Here is a 12993-nt window from a genome sequence, read left to right as displayed (position 1 = left end):
GTACTTAGCCGATCTTTTTTGGTACTTATCTTACCATTTTCGGTACTTAACAGACCATTTTTGGTACTTAGCCATTTTAGTACTTAACCGATCATTTTTGGTACAAAGCCGACCACTTTTGGTACTTGTCCAGCAAATTTCGGTATTTTTCCATTTTCAGTACCATTTTCAGTACTTGGCGAGCCTTTTCGTTTTTTTTTGGCCTACAGAAACATCCTCAACTCAGTCGTCCAGCAAATTTCGGTATTTTTCAGTACTTGGCCAGATTATATGGTACAGTCGTCGACTGAGATTATATGATAGTCGACAAACATCACATTAGTCGACTGATTTTATTATCAGTCGACTAACAGCGACCAGTAGCAATTCTGACTCGACTGAAGACCGTGTCCAGTCGACTATTAATATTTAGTCGACTGCGATAATCGTGTTCAGTCGACTAATGTCAAATTCTCGTGTTTTTTAAACCCGAGTCGCGGCCGAACCCTAATAGTAGTCGACTAGGGTTTTGGTTTTCTCTCCGGCGATTTCCTCCTCTTCGGCGATTCCTTTCCCTCCGGCGTTCCTCTCCGGCGTTATCCCTTTTTTTCCGGTCCTCTTATAGTCTTCCTCGTCTCCAGCGGCGATTTCTTCCCCTCCGGCGGTTCTCACTGTGACTCGGTTCTCACTGTGACTCCTCTCGCGTCCGTGCGTGGGTTTACGCGTGTTCTTCGTCTGTCTCCGTCTCCGTCTCCGGTGATTCTCCGGTGGTTCTTCCTTGGTGCTGTCTTCCCTAACTGCACAGCTCCAACTCCCGTTCTAATGGCACCAAAGTAATATCTCCTTTGCTAACTTATGTTTACACTTTGTCAAATTTCCGTTGCTAACTTATGTTTTCCTTGCATGCATTGCATTCCATTACTTTCATATACAAGATCATATAGAAAAAACTAAAAGGGTTGAGATTGGTGAGGGTTCTTCAAAGGGGAAGGGGCAAGCTAGGTGTCATTCCACTTTTAAGATCATCCCTGCTCGTTATCTGCATGATAGTTTCTTTCGCGACTATTGTTCTGACATCATGGCGATTATTGCCCATTATCAACTTGCCACCATTGTTTTCTGCTCCACTTCAATCAACTTAGATCTAGTGGGGGAGTTTTATGAACATCTTCATTGTGTGAGTGAGGATCCTCTGTTGTATCGGACTAGAGTTGCCAAGAAGGACCTGGATTTTTCTCCTGACATTTGGCGTACCTTCTTAGGATGTCGTCCGGCCAACAACAACTTTGTGTGTTTCCCCCACCTCGACGAGCCTTTACATGCCCCTTTTGATGACCTCACTGTCGATGGCATGTTCACCCACTTCTTCCATCGCCCCCGACCTTTGCGTATGAAATTGTTTTCTGCCCAGGGTCTGTCAGCCGCGGACAATATTCTTTATAAAGTTATCGTTGGTTGTCTGCTTCCCTTGGTCACTCGTGGTCAGGCATATGTGAGGACTAGTCATCTCTTTCTCATGTATGCTCTTCGCCAACGGTTAGAGATTGACATTGCCCTTCAGATGTTCCATTGCATCATTCATTTCACGATCCCCGTTCAGAAGAAGATCCACATGCCTTTCGGTCACCTTATCACTGCTTGGCTTGCATCCATCGGTATTGTTGTTGACAGGGAACGGGCCAACATCAAGCCACTCACAGATTACGATCGTATTGGTTTGAAGAACTTCTCCCTCGCCGGGATGCAGAAAGCTTATCGACCTTTGCGTATGGAGTGGGCGCCGGGGCACGACTTCCATCTAGACGAGCTTGGTGCTATGGCGGTTGAAGCAGCTGAGGCAGCCGAGGCCGCCGAGGGCGATGGGGGAGATGCAGTTGCAGCAGAGGCCCCGGGTATACCTGCTGATGAGGAGGCTGATGACGAGGACATGGACGAGTATCTCAGCAAATCTTTTGAGTCCGTGGACACACGCATTGAGGAGCTGCGCCAGGAGATGACTAGCGGCTTCGCTGCCATAGATACTCGTTTTGGCGAGCTGCGTCAGGAGGTGGTCAGTGGTTTTGACCGTTTGACCTCGCTGGTTGAGAGATGGATGCTCGGTCCTCATCCACCGCCGGCCTCTGCTTCAGAGCCTTCCACTGATGCTGTTCCACCACCGATGGATGTTGATTGATTGTTAGTGTCATCGTTCTTTTTGGACTGCTTTATGACATTTGCTACTACTTTGATGTTATATTCCTCTTTGTGTCCGTCTATGACTTGTGTTTGTGGTTGGTGTATAGTTCATTCAGGTTCAGGTTTTGTATTTTATGGATATTTTAGTTCTTTTATGGATATTTCGATACTTAAACATCAAGGGCACATTTTCGGTACTTCAACCACATTTTCGGTACTTAAAAAACCAATTTCGGTACTCAACGCATCAAGGACTGGGTAATCAGCCCATTTCGGTACTTTTCCACCCAATTTTGGTACTTTGCTCCCCATTTCCGGTACTTCTTCCACCATTTTCGGTACTTCAGTCGCCCATTTTCGGTACTTAAAAAACCAATTTCGGTACTCAACGCATCAAGTTGGGTAATCAGCCCATTTCGGTACTTTTCCACCCAATTTTGGTACTTTGCTCCCCATTTCCGGTACTTCTCCCACCATTTTCGGTACTTCAACGCCCATTTTCGGTACTTAAAAAACCAATTTCGGTACTCAACGCATCAAGTTGGGTAATCAGCCCATTTCGGTACTTTTCCACCCAATTTTGGTACTTTGCTCCCCATTTCCGGTACTTCACCCACCATTTTGGTACTTCAACGTACTTCAACGCCCATTTTCGGTACTTAAAAAACCAATTTCGGTACTCAACGCATCAAGTTGGGTAATCAGCCCATTTCGGTACTTTTCCACCCAATTTTGGTACTTTGCTCCCCATTTCCGGTACTTCTCCCACCATTTTCGGTACTTCAACGCCCATTTTCGGTACTTAAAAAACCAATTTCGGTACTCAACGCATCAAGTTGGGTAATCAGCCCATTTCGGTACTTTTCCACCCAATTTTGGTACTTTGCTCCCCATTTCCGGTACTTCTCCCACCATTTTCGGTACTTCAACGCCCATTTTCGGTACTTAAAAAACCAATTTCGGTACTCAACGCATCAAGTTGGGTAATCAGCCCATTTCGGTACTTTTCCACCCAATTTTGGTACTTTGCTCCCCATTTCCGGTACTTCTCCCACCATTTTCGGTACTTCAACGCCCATTTTCGGTACTTAAAAAACCAATTTCGGTACTCAACGCATCAAGTTGGGTAATCAGCCCATTTCGGTACTTTTCCACCCAATTTTGGTACTTTGATCCCCATTTCCGGTACTTCTCCCACCATTTTCGGTACTTCAACGCCCATTTTCGGTACTTAAAAAACCAATTTCGGTACTCAACGCATCAAGTTGGTTAATCAGCCCATTTCGGTACTTTTCCACCCAATTTTGGTACTTTGCTCCCCATTTCCGGTACTTCTCCCACCATTTTCGGTACTTTTTTCGGTACTTAAAAAACCAATTTCGGTACTCAACGCATCAAGTTGGGTAATCAGCCCATTTCGGTACTTTTTCACCCAATTTTGGTACTTATTTTTCCGGTACTTCACCCACTATTTTCGGTACTTCACCCACCATTTTCGGTACTTCACCAACCATTTTCGGTATATCAGGGCCTATTTTCGGTACTTAGGAGTCAATTTTCGGTACTTATCTCACCATAATCGGTACTAAGTGGCCTCTTTTCGGTACTTCACCGAACATTTTCGGTACTTAGCTGACATTTTTCATTCCACTGGACTATCCAATTTCAGTCGACTAAAATGAATAAGTAGTCGAGTCGTTGAGTTTCTGTTCGCTGCCTAGTCGACTGATTTAGGAAATCAGTCGAGTCGTTGAGTTTCTGTTCGCTGCCTAGTCGACTGATTTAGTAAATCAGTCGAGTCGTTGAGTTTCTGTTCGCTGCCTAGTCGACTGATTTAGAAAATCAGTCGAGTCGTTGAGTTTCTGTTCGCTGCCTAGTCGACTGATTTAGGAAATCAGTCGAGTCGAAATCTTTCTGTGGGCTTCCCAAACAAAGACAGTCGACTGCTAATTAATCCCAGTCGACTCAGTTGACAAAACCACTCGCCTGGTTTGTTTATCAGTCGACTAATAGAGACATTCTGCGTATCAGTCGACTGTAATTAACCTACCAGTCGACTGATCAACACAATTTTTATCAAGTGATACATGTTCTCACCCGTAAAAAACTACACCTGGAAATTCCAGCTCACCGAAGCAAATCCTCTTTGATTCAAGAGGAATTATCATTTTCTCGACTAGTAGTTTTAGCAATCAGATTCTTGGATTTGCAGGTTTGGAATCACAAAGGCTTGAGAAACTCTCATTGATTCAAGAGGTAGTAGATTCTAGCATAATAGCAATTAACTTCTGCATTTTAGATCAGTTTCCTCAGCAACATATCAACAAGAGTAAAAGACTAATTATAGCTTACCAAGTTCAACAGAATTCAATAACTCAGCCCAACAATTCAGACTTACAGTTTTATACAATTAACTTCAGCAATCCACACTTTACTGTAGTGAAATAATTATAAGCCAATTCATACATCAAACATACCGTTATCATTCCACCAAAATATTGTTTGATACATTCATAATAGCATTGTAAAATTTAATTACAACTCAATCATCACCAAAAGTTATCAACTATCATACAAACAGAATACTGACATCTCCATCATCACCAAAACTGATCAACTATCATACAAACAGAATACAATAAGTCAAACACAATACAATCACTAATATAGTAACGAAATGTCATTTCACTAATTTAAACAATCCTTGTTTGTCAGACAAAATTGCTGAAGCAATGCGAGCTCTATACCCGGGGATTGATGTGTCCCATTCTTGTCTCCAAAAAGTTGGATTATCTCGGGCATAACATTCACCCCATAAACAAATATAAACACCACAATCTACGGAGTTGTCTTGTTGTCGACTTTTTACAGCAATAACTTCACCTTTGCCAATATCACACTGGTCGACATTCCAAAGATATCTGGACAAAAATTTTGCCTGCACATCCAATTCAAACGAACATCATTTTCAAATCAATCATAAAATATGTGTACAACTTTTTAAAACATCAAAGTAATTTAAGATTTTTATCCAACTTACAAATTTCGTCGCTGCACCTTTGTAGATGGGGCTACTGATAGAATTTTTCAGTGTGAAAGATTTTTCCCTTGGAGTATATACAAGCAAGAACCAATGTGCTTTGTAATGAAAAGGGAATAGTATGTATTTACAACGTTGTAGGAGTTCTTTATTTAGCTGGGACAGCTTAACCAATGAACTAGTCCTCAACTTTGATAAAAATATTGAAACATTGCTATCTGTAATCCTCCTTTGGTTGGGATTTTCGAGCAACATAATCACTTCAATCTAAACAAATTTAAAAATTTATCATTAACTATCACTATGATGACGATATAAATCATATACTATTAGGATTATGTACCTGGACATTGGGAGACATGCAATATATTTCATGTCCATAGTTTTTTTCTTTATTGCTCAACAAATTGAAATATGAATGAATGAGGTCAGAGCGTAGCTCCGTGCCAAACAAACACTCTAATAACTGATGACCATTCAATATTACATCATCATCTTGCCAGACAACACCCCTACACATCCAAAATATCAAACGTATCAACTTACACAACATCAAATAGCATAATAAGATTTCAGAAAATTTATAATATTATAAGAAATTTTTACCCCAATTTATCGCCGCAGATGTACTTCTGAATAACATTTTTATCTTCCATTGATATTTGATCGTGGCCAGGAAAGTCTAATCGTCCTCGGAACTCCTTTAGAGATTCCTCTACAGCATTATTAGCAATATCTTCAATATCTATACTCATTTCATCCTATATAAAAAAACAGAATATAGAAATACAAAATTCAATCCAAAATAGTAAACACTACAACACTCATCAAATATATCAAATGTTGGTACGTATTGTACTAAATATTTACTTAAAATACCTGATCCACGACTTCAGTCACATGGCGTTTACTCTTTCGCTTTGGGGGTGTAATAAAGTCCGGATGTTTCTTTTTTTTCATTCGATCTGTTCTTTTTTGAACAGTCTTCACAATAGATGATGTTGGGTTATATACAACTATCTCTTTTCCTTTTTCAGTATTTGTTGGCACTTTATCATCACCAGAAGAATCAGCCTCCACACCAACATGTTGCTCGGTATCACCTTCTTCAGCCATATGTGGGGCTTCCTCTTCGACCTCTATTTTTTTTCCTTTCAATATTTTAATCTCATCCTCGAGTCTTTTAATGTGATCCAACAATTTTGAATCACCCACTCGAGGAGGTTCAACCTGGAAATAGCTTTGTTAATTAAGCATGCTAATTACTTCAATAATAAACTCTTACTAAATATATTATTTTGGATTAAAAATTGTTACCTGACCAAACTTCTGAATATCATCAACAAGGACTTTTTCATCCTCGAATGGTATGATTGATATGATCTAAAGGTAAAAACAAATCAATTGTTAGTTCAATAACACATTTAAACCAAATTATACAATAAAGTTATTAAAAATTTCACCAACCTACCTTGTTTGGCCTAACAGATGAAATGATGGCCTCGGCACCTTTTGGATTAATGGGAATTTTGCTCTCTCCCCACTTGAATAATCGGGGAAAGCAACGCAAAACACGGGGCTGACCAAGCATAGGGACTCTTTCATAAACCCAACCCTATACAAATACAAAGATTAGCATTTACTCGCTCAACAAATAACATATATATGCTGAAAATAATACCATGAGTCCAACTATGCAACCTCCCATGTAGGTTTTCTCTTTTTTGCCCACTTTGTTGTGGCCAAGATGGTCTTCCATTTCAGCCACCAAAAATCTAAATGCTGCATCTCCCCAACCATACCCAAAAAAAGTCTCCAAATTGTCCAGGTATGGGAAGATAAAGCTAGGGGTACCAAAATTGCTAATAGGAAATATAACACAATTAAAAAGTAACAAAATAAAAAACCTAAAAAAATCATCTACTTCTACTTCATTTTCTGCCAATGCAAATAACTTCTCTATGATGTCATTTCTCTTGAGACCTTTCATCCCCTTGAAATGTCGCTCACCAAAGTTGGAAGCCAATTTCAACTCTAGGTTTACCGGTTGCCCAACGCTAGGTAAACCTATCACTAGTGAGAACTCCCTAGAGGTGAATGGCACCATTATATTGCTTCCAAAACAGAAGCTGCATGTCTCTACTTCAAACCTTTTCAGCATTGTATAAACTCGAGATGTGCTTATAGAAAGCTTCTGAATATTCAACCAAGGTGCTAGAGGACTGTCCTTAATCTTCTTTAAATGTAGGTCACCCAGTTTCGGAACCAATTCTTCCATGACGGACATAAATTTTGATGGTGAACACCTTGTATAACCATCTTTTCCGCTTGTTCCAGCATCTCCTTCAGTAGCACGGGTAAGTTTTTTACTCTTCGTCATTTCTAAATCACAAAACACCACAATTAGCAACTAATTCAATAATGAGTTTCATAGAATAATTGAATACTAAACCCTATAACCTAACAAATTTAGCTATGTCATTTCTAAATCACAAAACACCACAATTAGCAACGATTTCAATAAAGAGTTTCATAGAATAACTTAATAGTAAACCCTACAACCTAACAAATTAAGCTACTTAAGAAAACAAAGGGTTTTGACTAGTTAGGGTTTAGGAAAAATAAAGAGTTTCATAGAATAACTTAATACTAAACCCTTTGTTTCCTAACAAATTAAGCTACTTAAGATAAATAAAGGGTTTTGACCGGTTAGGGTTTAGGGAAACCTTAACTCGCATGGTGTTGGCGAAGAGCACAGGGGCAGTGTAATAAACAAAACCTAACAAATTAAGCTATTAATAAAATTAAGGGGTTTTGACGGGTTAGGGTTTAGGGAAACCTTAACTCGCGCGTGTGGGTTTAGGGTAAGAGCACAGGGCAGTGACTGGCGATGGATTTCTTCGTCTGGCTGCGGCGACGAAGGCGAGCAGGAGCTGAGACTAGGGCGGCGGCAACGTTTTCCCCCGCGATGAAGGCGGCGAAGAGCACAGGCGGCGAAGAGCAGGGGCGAAGAGCACAGGCGGCGAAGAGCACAGGGGCGAAGAGCACAGGCGGCGAAGAGCACAGGGCGCGACGAGCACAGGGCGGCGAATCGCACAGGGCCGACGAGCACAGGCGGCGAATCGCACAGGGGCGAAGAGCACAGGGCGACGAGCACAGGGCGACGAGCACAGGGCGACGAGCAGGGCAGGCACAGGGCGAAGAGCACAGCGACGACCGGAGAAGCTTCGGCAGGTTGGTGCGATATTCTGGCCGCGCGATTTTGGGAGAGGGATTTTGAATCGATTCGGGCCGCGATTTTGGGAGAGCGGGAAATCGCGCACACGGAGAAACCTTCGCTGCCACGGAGAAATCGCGCTGGCAGCCACGTCACTGTCGCGCACAAGACGCGTAAACCCAGCGCGCAGCAGAGAAAAATCCTATATATATATATATATATATATATAGCCTCTCCTCCGTGCTGCTTGCTCTCCCCAAACTCTCCTCTTCGCAGCGGCTAGGGTTTCTCTCCGCGCGCCGCTCCTCTCGCTGCTCGCCGAAGCTCTCCGCTTTCCTCGCGCTGCTCGCCGAAGCCTCTCCTCCGTGCTGCTTGCTCGCCCCAAACTCTCCTCTTCGCAGCGGCGCTAGGGTTTCTCTCCGCGCGCCTCTCCTCCGTCGCTGCTCGCCGAAGCTGCTCCCGCCCTCTTCCTCGCGCTGCTCGCCGAAGCTGCTCCCGACCTCTTCTTCCTCGACAAAGCCGAAGCTGCTCCCGACCCGCTTTCCTCGCGCTGCTCACCAGTCGCTGGCCCTTCACTTACTCATCAAACGAGGTATGACCCCGCCCGTGCCTCAGATCCAATTATTGAAGATGGAAGATTCGGCTTGTTCCAAAGGCTTGTCTAACAAAATTTGAAACTTCAGTTTTCAATGGATATACACAAATGGTATATCTTCAAGTATCTCCCCTGACTTCTTAAGGTCACATCCAGAGCTTTAGAACCGCTTCCATTTTCTGCATGTTATGCGCGACACACGGAAATCTAACTTTATTGTTGATTTTCAGATTTCCTATGAGTTTCTAGATTGTTATCTGTACATATCTTCATTTCAAGTCGAACTGTTTGTCTCATTAGTAAACCAAATGATCTTAAGGAGTTCATTGCTTGGCTCCTAGCTAGTGGGAACATGAGGTAAGCTGTGTGCAGAAATATAGTTGATAAATTTCAATAACACATTTGATCATTAACCTGCTATTTTGGCTTGTTCTGAGTGTTCCAATCATCCATCTTAACCTTTTCTTGCGATTGTTAATAACTGGAAACTGTTTAATATTTAATTACTTGGCATTCATTCAACCATTATTGATTTAGGATCAGTTTACTTGAGGAGTGGAAGTTGTGATAGAGTAGAGACCAACGCTGCTCGAGAAGCCCTCTTCTGCCGAAGCTCCCGACGAAGCTCACAGTGCATCCGACCCTCTTCTGCCGAAGCTCCCGACGAAGCTCACAGTGCATCCGGCCCTCTTCTTCCTCGACCCTCTTCTACCCGCATAGTGATTGCAGATCAATCTGGGTTAGTTGTTATCATTATCTCAGTTTGCCTCTTCTAGATTTTCTGGAGTACTTTAGCTTTAGCCTTTTGTTGCTAGAGCATTCAAATTTAGGGATTGCTTTACTTGGGAAGAAAGCAAAAATTAGTTAACATCAAGGCTGCTTTACTTGGGAAGAAAGCAAAGGAGATAGAAACCTGAAAAAAATTAGTGTTTATCCTGTCTTGATTTTATCCTGTCTTGATTGCACGCAAAAATTTGTTTTTATGTTGTACACTTATTTTTGTCTGACTTGCTAGTTTAACTGGTGCAAACAATAATTTATACTATGAGATAAAGCCAACTATAATTGTCAGAATTGTCTATTATAATTAAGAGCTAGGTTACTTCTGTAGTTGTGTTGGAGTACTCACCTTTAGCATATAATGACCTGATTACAATGACCTATACAGGAATTGTTGCTGACACAATATTTAGTAGCTTCACTTATTCTAAATTTGATAATCCTCGGCAATGGAGGGAAATGACGGTGATGATCAGATATATATTCCCCAAGTTGTTGATGATCGGAAGCCCAAAGTTGGTATGGAATTCTCATCTCTAGAGGAAGCATTTTTGTTTTATAACCAATATGCACGAGAAGCTGGTTTTAGTGCAAGGATGAGCACTAGCAAAAAAAATAAGAGTACAAATGAAGTTGTCTATAAAAAATTTGTTTGTTTTAAAGAAGGTCAAACAGATAAAATGAGGGCAACTAGAGATGTAAAATGTGATCACCCAATTACAGAACGAGCCCGCAGTGATATTAGAACTGGTTGTAAGTCACACATCTCACTTGTAAAAGAACAAACAGGACCTAATTGGGTTATCAGTAACATCATGGATAGTCATAATCATACCCTCTCGACTCCTTCAAAAGTGCATTTGCTTCGCTCACATCGTCATATTTCAACAGCAAAGAAAGCATTGACCAAACAATTTTCTGAGGCTAATTTGCCTACTTCTCAACAAATGCGAATATTTGAGATAGAATACGGGGGACCCGAGCGGGTTGGTTGTACAGAAAAAGATCTTAGAAACTATGACCAACAACTAAGAGATGAACTAAAGGGTATTGATGCTGAAACATTGATAGAGTTTTTTGCATCTGAGAAGGAAAAAAATTCAGCTTTTTTCTTTGATTATGAGACTGATTCAGAAAACAGATTTAGTAGGTGTTTTTGGGCTGATCATGTATCAAGGAGGGCTAACATTGTATTTGGTGATGTTGTTGTATTTGATACGACATATAACACTAACAAATATGGGTTGATTTTTGCACCATTTGTTGGAGTTAATCATCATCATCAGACAATTGTTTTTGGTTGTGGTTTTCTAAGTGATGAAAAAACTGATTCCTTTGTTTGGTTGTTTAATAAGTTCATTGATGCCATGCCTAGAGGAGCACCAAATGTGATCATTACTGATCAAGATCTTGCTATGACAAAAGCTATTGCACAAGTTTTTCCTAATACGGTGCATCGATATTGCTTGTGGCACATATTGAATAAATTTACAGAGAAATTAAATCCTTTGACTTTTCGTGATCACTATCAAAGCATAAAGAATGTCATTGCAAATTCTACAACTCCTGATGAATTTGAGAAGTCATGGGAAGACGTTATAAAATCTGCTAACTTGGAGAACAATGATTGGTTGTCATTGATGTATGAATTGCGACAAAAGTGGGTGCCAGCATATTTTAGCCATGTTTTCTGTGCTGGAATGTCAAGCAGTCAAAGATCTGAAAGCTCACATGCTTTTTTTAAGAAAGTCATCTCAAATAAGAACTCATTGATTGATTTTATCATTCGTTTCAATAGGGCATTGAGACACCTAAGACACAATGAGTTAGCTGCTGACCATGTTGATATTAATGAGCATCCCCGAACTAAGACAAATTGGCCAATGGAAATTCAAATGGTTAAGGTGTATACGAAAAAGAAATGGTTGGAGTTTCAAAGTGAAATTAGTGATAGTCACAGTTATTATGTGCAACAAGCGTCTGTACAAGATGATTTAGTGATTTATAATGTGATGAAATTTCAAAGTTCTTCTTCATCCAAATCAAGATTACTCACGCATGACAAACAGAAAGACTACATATCTTGTAGCTGTAGAAAATTTGAGTTTGAGGGCATTCCATGCAGACATATATTAGCTTTTTTCCGCATCACCCAAGTCTTTCATTTACCTGAGCAGTATATACTCAAACGATGGACACGAGATGCAAAGGTTGGAGCAAATTATGTTTTGGGGGAAGACCAACTTTCCATCAATGATCCAAATAAGTTTTTGATGTCAAGGCTTTCAAGGTTATCCTATAAAGCTTCCTTAGTAATTGAGGATGCATCTTTGACTGATGAGGGAACATCCTTTTTGGAGGAACAACTAAATTGTATCCACAGCAAAATTCAAGACATGAACATTAGTAAAACATGCGGTATTGGTAGTCAAAGGAAGAATTCTATGGATGGCACCCTTGGTATTATTGATCCTTCTTTAGTAAGAACAAAAGGATGTGGAAAAAGGTTGAAATCGTCAAAGGAGAAGGCAATCTCAAAATCCAGGTTATGTCGTGGATGTGGCCATCGGGGTGTGTCTCATGATAAGCGTAATTGTCCGATTTTGCAGCAAAGGTATGTGCTGATTATTTCTATATTTGTTTCCTAAATTTATTTGCATAATAAACGAGGACATGTGGCCAGATCAACTTTAGATGATCATGATAACAGCAACGACGACACAAACGAGGAAGATTTGGCTTCTAGAGTTGGTACTATAAAACTCCCAATTTAGGAAATTAAAGTCGTTGATTGAATGAGAAATTGAAGTTTATAATTATTTTTATTGTTGCAGGTTCTAACAACATGCCTCATAATTAATGATGATTTAACAAACCATCAATATTAGAGGATGTAGCTGCTGGGAAAGTCGTCCATCATGTTGTGTACGGTTTTGGTTTTGACATGTTGTGTTTAGATGAAACATGTTGTGGTTGACATGTAGCTTTATAACTCGTTGCTTATGTTGGTAGTCATTGTGAAGGTAAATTATTAGCATTATGGTTTCAAGCACAGGAACTCACTACAAGCATGCATGCATTAAATGTTGACATGATAAATTTTCTTATTTTTTTCCTTTCTCAATGATGAACAGTGTGATGTGTTCTGCTTGAGTCATCACCTATACATATTAAAGTTGTTTGTTCCACTAGATTGTGTGTTGCTTG

The 12993-nt window shown here is 40.6% G+C and overlaps 1 protein-coding gene across 1 annotated transcript; it reads left to right on the top strand.

The window, feature by feature from the left end:
• Nucleotides 1-9653: 9653 nt before the first annotated feature.
• LOC141841640 (protein FAR1-RELATED SEQUENCE 5-like) lies at nt 9654-12560 on the top strand. The gene is made up of 3 exons (XM_074729823.1): nt 9654-9745; nt 10175-12400; nt 12470-12560. Exons 2-3 carry the CDS (start codon nt 10236-10238, stop codon nt 12558-12560), a joined length of 2256 nt encoding a protein of 751 aa, XP_074585924.1. The 5' UTR covers nt 9654-9745; nt 10175-10235.
• Nucleotides 12561-12993: the final 433 nt, after the last annotated feature.

Source organism: Curcuma longa, chromosome 11 (genome assembly GCF_044706935.1).
Source record: "Curcuma longa cultivar G26 ecotype Majalengka, Jawa Barat chromosome 11, ITB_CL_G26_1.1, whole genome shotgun sequence".
Lineage (NCBI taxonomy): Eukaryota > Viridiplantae > Streptophyta > Magnoliopsida > Zingiberales > Zingiberaceae > Curcuma > Curcuma longa.
This window is presented reverse-complemented; position numbering and strand designations above follow the sequence as displayed.

Excerpts from the sequence above, each read along its gene's own strand:
- LOC141841640 (XM_074729823.1), top strand. The coding sequence starts at position 10,236 with ATGGAGGGAAATGACGGTGATGATCAGATATATATTCCCCAAGTTGTT. Across the intron at positions 12,401-12,469 it reads TGTCCGATTTTGCAGCAAAG|ATCAACTTTAGATGATCATG; the intron begins GTATGTGCTGAT and ends ACATGTGGCCAG.